Raw genomic sequence first — 7,322 nt, 5'->3', positions numbered from 1 at the left:
GAGGAAAACTTCCCCAGCTTAATAAATGAAAATCAGGCAACCATTCAGGAGGCTGAAAGAACACCAGCCAGACTGAATCCCAAGAAGGGGTCACTAAGACACATAATTGTTAAATTATGTAACTATGAGGAAAAGGAGATGATCATAAAAGCAGCTAGGGAAAAGCAAAAAGTCATGTACAAAGGTACCCCAATAAGAGTATGTTCAGACCTATCAGCAGAAACAATGAAGAGAGGAGGGAATGGAGTAACGTATTCCAAAAATTGAAGGAAAACAACGTAAACCCAAGAATACTTTACCCAGCCAAATTATCTATTAAGATAGATGGAGAAGAGTCCTGGAGTCAAAGCCGGTTCCTGTTCCATCTGAGCGGTCGTCCGTCGCCTCATTCTCTTCCAACATGACATGCCGCTGTGTCCTTCGCCAAGGACTTCTTGGCAGGTGGAGTGGCCGCGGCCATCTCCAAGACGGCGGTAGCGCCCATCGAACGGGTCAAGCTGCTGCTGCAGGTGCAGCATGCCAGCAAGCAAATCACCGCAGACAAGCAGTACAAGGGCATCATCGACTGTGTGGTTCGTATCCCCAAGGAGCAGGGAGTCCTGTCCTTCTGGCGTGGTAACCTGGCCAATGTCATCCGATACTTCCCCACCCAGGCTCTCAACTTTGCCTTCAAAGATAAATACAAGCAGATCTTCCTGGGTGGTGTGGACAAGAGGACCCAGTTCTGGCGCTACTTTGCAGGGAACCTGGCATCCGGCGGTGCCACGGGGGCCACATCTTTGTGCTTTGTGTACCCTCTTGATTTTGCCCGTACCCGTCTAGCAGCTGATGTGGGCAAAGCCGGCGCCGAACGGGAGTTCAAAGGCCTTGGTGACTGCTTGGTTAAAATCACCAAGTCTGATGGGATTAGGGGCCTGTACCAGGGCTTCAACGTGTCTGTGCAGGGGATTATCATCTACCGGGCTGCCTACTTCGGCATCTATGACACCGCAAAGGGAATGCTTCCGGATCCCAAGAACACCCACATCTTTGTCAGCTGGATGATTGCACAGTCCGTCACAGCCGTGGCTGGCTTGACTTCCTACCCATTTGACACCGTTCGTCGCCGAATGATGATGCAGTCGGGGCGCAAAGGAACTGATATCATGTACACCGGCACGCTGGACTGCTGGAGAAAGATCGCTCGGGATGAAGGGAGCAAAGCATTCTTCAAGGGCGCCTGGTCCAATGTGCTCAGAGGCATGGGTGGTGCCTTTGTGCTGGTCTTGTACGATGAAATCAAGAAGTACACATAAGTTATTTCCTAGTGGGTTTCCCCCGTGAATGGGCATGTTGTATTATATAACGTATCTCAAGCATTCTTGGCAGACAGTTGGCTGTCTAGATCAATGGCAACTACCTACTGGTTGAAAATGGGAAGCAATAATATGCATCTGACCAGTTTTCTCTTAAAGCCATTTCCACGATGATCATGATGATGATGGGACTCAATTCTATTTTTTATTTCAGTCACTCCTAATAAATAAGTAAATTTGAAGAAATAAAAAATATCCGAAACACACACACACAAAAAAAGATAGATGGAGAAGTAAGAGTCTTCCCAGACAAGGACAACCTCAAAGAATATATAAAAAGAAACCCAGCCCTACAAACAACACTTGCCAATCCAGTATGAGCAGAAGATCAACAGTCACCGAGGGTAAATATGAGACCATCACATAGAACAACTCCACCCAGAGGGCGACAAAGAGAAAACAAGCCCTGGGATAGCATCGGCTCAATAGTGGAAAGAAGGCAAACACACATGACACACACAATGTAAGCAGATAACATAGGTAGGTAGGAAAACACCCAACACAAAAGGTACAAGATGAAATCACAGAGTCCACAGATGGATGTGATAATAGTGAATATCAATGGCCTGAACTCAGACATTAAAAGGCATAGGCTAACAGACTGACTCAGAAAACAATCCATCGATCTGCTGCCTACAGGAGACACATCTCAGGCTTGCAGACAAAAACAGGTTGAGAATTAAAGGCTGGAGAAAAATATACCAACCAATGGCAATGCAGAAAAAGCAGGGGTAGCGAACTTAATATCTGACAAAATTGACCTCAAGATACAGGCCATAACAAGAGACAAGGAGAGGCACTATATAATGCTCAAGGGAACAGTAGTCCAAGAATCAGTGAGTATAATAAATATACATGCTCACTGAGCATAATAAATATACAATGAGAGACCTGCGAAAGTTGTAAATCAAACACGCCAAAAGATTAAAGAAAGAAATCACAGGCTCGACAATTATAGTTAATGACTTTAATACACCACTCTCTGAAAAAGACAGATTAAGACAGATTATTGGGAAAGAAACTCAACAAGGAGGCTACAGATCTAAGAAGCATAATTGGACGACTTGACTTGATATTTTCAGAGCTTTCAACCCACATGCCCAAAAAGTCACATTCTTTTCAAGCCCACATGGCACATATTCGAAAATAGACCACATGCTGGGATACAAGTCGACCTTCATTAAATTCAAACACATAGGGATTATACAGACATCTCTCTTCGATCACTGTGTCACACGACTGGAAATGAACAGAAGGACAGTGAAGAAAACAAGGGCAAACAATTGGAGGATGAACAATTCTCTATTGCAAATGCAGTGGGTATTGACCCAGATCAGAGATGAAATCAGGAAGTTTCTATAAGCAAAGGAGAATGAAAAGACGACATACCAAACCCTTTGGGACACAGCAAAGGCATTTATCAGAGGCAGGCTGTTAGCAATAAATGCACACAATAAATGCACACAAGAGAGACTTGTGGATGATATGCTGGCACAAAACTTACACCAATTAGAGCAGAGACAACAGAACAACCCAAGTAATAGCAAGAGGATAGATATAATAAAAATCAGAGCCGAGATAAAGGAGAGGGAAAACAAGAAAACTATGGAAAAATTAATGCAGCTAAAAGTTTGGTTCATTGAAAGAATTAACAGAATTGATAGACCACTGGCAGACCTAACCAATGATAGGAAGGAACAAACAACAATTGCAAGGGTGAGGGATGAAACAGGGGTCATTACAACGGACCGTAATGAAATAAAAAAGATAATTCCACAGTACTATGAAGGCCTATACTCTAACGAATTCAACAATTTGGAAGACATGGACAAATATTTGGAAACACAATCCCTCCCTAGACTATTCCATTTGGATGTCAAGAACCTCAACAGAACCATAGCAATGGAAGAAATAGACAAAGTTATCAAGGGATTACCAACCAAAAAATCCCCTGGGCCAGTTGGCTTGACAGGAGAATTCTACCAAGCATTCAGGGAAGAACTGACACCAATCCTACACAAACTTCCAGAACATAGAAAAAGACAGAAAACTCCCACACTCTTTCTATGGAGTTAGTATAACTCTGATACCTAAAGCGGCGCAAAGATCCCACAAGAATTGAGAACTACACACCAATATCCCTAATGAATATTGATGCAAAATACTGGCCAATAGAATACAAAAGCATATTTTAAAAAATTCACCGTGACCAAGTGGGATTCATACCAGGGATGCAGGGATGGTTCAGCATACAAAAGACCATCGTATTATTCACCACATTGGCAGGAAAAATGATAAGAACCACATGATAATATTGATAGATGTGGAAAATCATTCGACAACATCCAACATGCATTCCTGTTAAGACACTCAAGAATATAGGAATAGAATGAAAATTCCTCAATATTATACAAGCCATATATGAAAAACCAACAGCCAACGTGGTAGTTAACAGAGAAAAGAGCAAAACAATTCCACTGAAAAATGGGACCAAACAAGGATTTCCCTTGTCCCCACTCCTATCTACCATCATAGTGAGGTCCTAGTTAACAACATAAGACAAAGAAAAGACATCAAAGGTATTCATCTGGCGAAGGAAGAGGCTAAATTATCATTATTTGCTGACAACATGATTCTCTACATCAGAGGTCTCCTAAACTCCACAAGTGGAGCGTTGGAAGCAATAGAGGAATATGGCAGAGTGGCAGGATACAAGATCAACAAACAGAAGTCTATTGGACTGCTCTACACATCAGACAAGATCACAGAAGAGACTATTAAAAAGGTAGTATCCTTTACAATAGCCAAGCACAAATTGAAATACCTAGGGATATTCCTGACTTAAAAAATGAAAGATTTGTATTAGAAAAATTATAAAACACTACTACAAGAAACCAAGAGTAACCTCAACAAATGGAAGAACAACCCATGCTCGTGGATTGGCAGATTCAATATAGTAAAGATGTCAGTTCTGCCCAAGGCACTATATAAGTTCAATGCTATCCTGATATGAATACCACCATCCTTCTTCAAAGAATTGGAAAAACTGATTACCAACTTCATGTGGTTGGGGAAGAAGCCCAGGATTAGCAGAGAACTCCTCAAGAAGGACAACATGAGAGGGCTTGCTCTACCTGACTTTAGCACATATTATACAGCCACAGTGGTCAAAACAGTGTGGTACTGGTATAATGACAGTTATTCAGACCAATGGAAAAGAGCTGAAGACCCAGAAATAAAAACATCAGCATACAGGCAACTGATCTTTGATAAGAGCCCAAAAAATATTAAATGGGAAGCAAATGCCATATTTAATAAATGGTGCTTGAAAAATGGATATCTACCTGCAGAAAAATGAAGCAAGACCTTTACCTCACTCCATGCACAAAAATAAACTCAAGGTGGATCACAGACCTTAAGATAAAACCCAAACAATTAGGGCCATTAATGAGGGAATTGGGACAAACCTGAGAACCTTGGCACAAGTAATACATAGGCTATCAGAAATAGGGAAGTATACAAATACGGAGGAGTCACAAATAGACAAGTGGGATATACTGAAGATAAGTCACCTGTGTACATCGAAATAATTCACCAAGAGAGTTATAAGAGAGCCCACCGACTGGGTAAACATCTTTAGCAATGACACATCAGACAATGTCCTTATTACTAAAATCTACAACACTTTTCAAGCTTACAATAAGAGAAAAACTAACTGCCCACTGAGGAGGTGGGAACAGGACCTGAACAGAAGTTCCACGGAGTCCGAAATCTGAATGGCCAATAAACATATCAGAAAATGTTCCCAATCATTAGCCATAAAATAAATGCAAATAAAAACAACTATGAGATACCACCTAATACCCTCAAAGATAGACCAAATCAAAACATCAAAAAGCAACAAGTGTTGGAGGAGCTGTGGTGAGATAGGAACTCTCATCCACTGCTGGTAGACCTGTAGGTATATACAGCCACTATGGAAATCGATTTGGTGATTTCTAAAACAGATAGAAATTGAGCTAATATATGGCCAACAATCCCCCACACACACTGGGTATATACCCAGAAGAGGCAATAAACAAACCACGGCCAGACATCTGTGCTCCAATGTTTATTGCAGCACAGTTTGCAATTGCAAGGAGTTGGAAACAACCCAAATTTCCATCAAGAGATGAATGGATTAAAATTGTGGTACATACATACAATGGAGTACTGTGCTTTGCTAAAAAGCAGTGATGAACACATGAAGCATATCGCAGCATGGGAAGATTTGGAGGAAATTATGCTAAGTGAAGTAAGCCAAGCACAAAAGGACAAGTACAACATGAGTCCACTGAGGTAAGTTTACTAAAAGAAAAATGCAAAATGGGCACAGGGAAAAAGCTACTGTATACAAATACTCCACGGGTGAGGTCCAGCTAGTATAGCAGGAGCCAGAACAAATCCAGGGGTACATATGGTAGTCAACTAAAGAGGAGGGGAGGGGGAGAAATGGGAAAATAAAAAGAGATGTGTGGTAGGGGAATGGGGCACTGACCCACCCAAGGGGAGGGTATTGCTTGTGTCTCCACAGGGAAAGAGGGACAAGACTTAAATCTAGTGTTCTGGGATGCGAATGCAGCATACCAGCACGGAGAGGGGAGCCAGAGGAGGGGCCTGAGGGCTCGGCCCCCATACCAGCTACATAGACAACTGCCCCTCCCCCCAGAAGAATTTACTTTAGAGGACAGCACTGAAGCTGCAGCTCAGGGAGAGGGACATGTCAGATCAGAGCACATGGGAGCACATGAATAGGGAGGAAGAGAGAGTGGAGCACATCCTGGCTCACTAGGCCTGGAGGAGGATATCTCCGTTCTGAACAGCCAATGCAGAGTGGACCATATGGCTGATCCCACTGCTAGACACGACGTCCCTCACTGACCCAAGGCCCTATGGGGGACAACACTAGAGACTCAGTGCCAGGATTGGCCCGGACTAACCCCGTGACACCGAGGCAAACACTAAAGACGTGTGGCAGAGCAATGGGGGTGGCAGAGCAGGGAGCTCCTGAGGGAGTGCAAAGGATAGACCCTGGGGCCAGAGCATGGCACCCTGTTGGACTTGACTGGAGGACACGCCTAAACAGACCTTGATCTATTTATGGGTTTTTCTTTCTTTTTAAAATTTTTCAGCTTTTTTCTTTTTCTCTTAATTAATTTATTCTTTTATGGGTCATTGGTTTTCTTTTTTGTTGTCATCATTGTGTTCTCTTTTGTCGCTTTGTCTTGCTGTGCCTTGTCTTTTGGTGCATCTTATTATCTCTGCAGATCTATCTAGATAAGACGGGCTGGATGAACAGTCTGGAGGAGAAAACAACGGGACCGATGGTTACGGGGGGACATGGGAGATGGGGAGGCGGGGGTAAAGCAGGTGGTGTTGACCAACCCAGGGACAAGAGGGCAATAAGTGATCCAAAATTAGTGGCAAGGATGGTGTGAGAGACCTGCTAGGGATTCAGCAAGGGCAATGTAACCGAGAGAAATTACTGAAACCCAAATGAAGGCTGAGCATGATAGTGGGACAAGAGGAAAGTAAAAGGAATTAGAGGAAAGAACTAGGAAACAAAGGGTATTTATAGAGGTCTAAATACAGGCATGTACATATGTAAATATATTTATATAGGATGGTGGGGAAATAGATCTAGGTTTAGTATTATGGCAGCAGATGGACATTGGATCTCCACTCAATACTTACTCAATGCAAGAACACTTTGTTCTATTAAATTGGCATTCCATGATGCACACCTTCCTGATCGCTGAAAACAAATATGCGCATAAACAAATGTGGTGAAGAAAGTTGATGGTGCCTGGCTATCAAAAGATAGAGCATCTGGTGTCTTAAAGGCTTGCAGGTAAACAAACAGCAGTCTAGCTCAGAAGCATCAAAGCCCACATGGAAGAAGCACACCAGCCTGTGTGACCACGAGGT

The 7,322-nt window shown here is 42.8% G+C and overlaps 1 protein-coding gene across 1 annotated transcript; it reads left to right on the top strand.

Annotated features, from left to right (window-relative positions):
• Positions 1-404: 404 nt before the first annotated feature.
• LOC101648707 (ADP/ATP translocase 2) lies at positions 405-1,561 on the top strand (the record flags this gene model as incomplete). The annotated part of the gene is made up of 1 exon (XM_004712747.3): positions 405-1,561. A coding segment is annotated over one exon (891 nt), but the record flags the coding sequence as incomplete, so codon positions are not given.
• Positions 1,562-7,322: the final 5,761 nt, after the last annotated feature.

The sequence above is a fragment of the Echinops telfairi genome, unplaced genomic scaffold (genome assembly GCF_000313985.2).
Source record: "Echinops telfairi isolate 266 unplaced genomic scaffold, ASM31398v2 ScPeMD7_18;HRSCAF=68, whole genome shotgun sequence".
Lineage (NCBI taxonomy): Eukaryota > Metazoa > Chordata > Mammalia > Afrosoricida > Tenrecidae > Echinops > Echinops telfairi.
The sequence above is the reverse complement of the archived record's forward strand: the minus strand, read 5'-3'. Positions and strand labels throughout refer to the sequence as shown.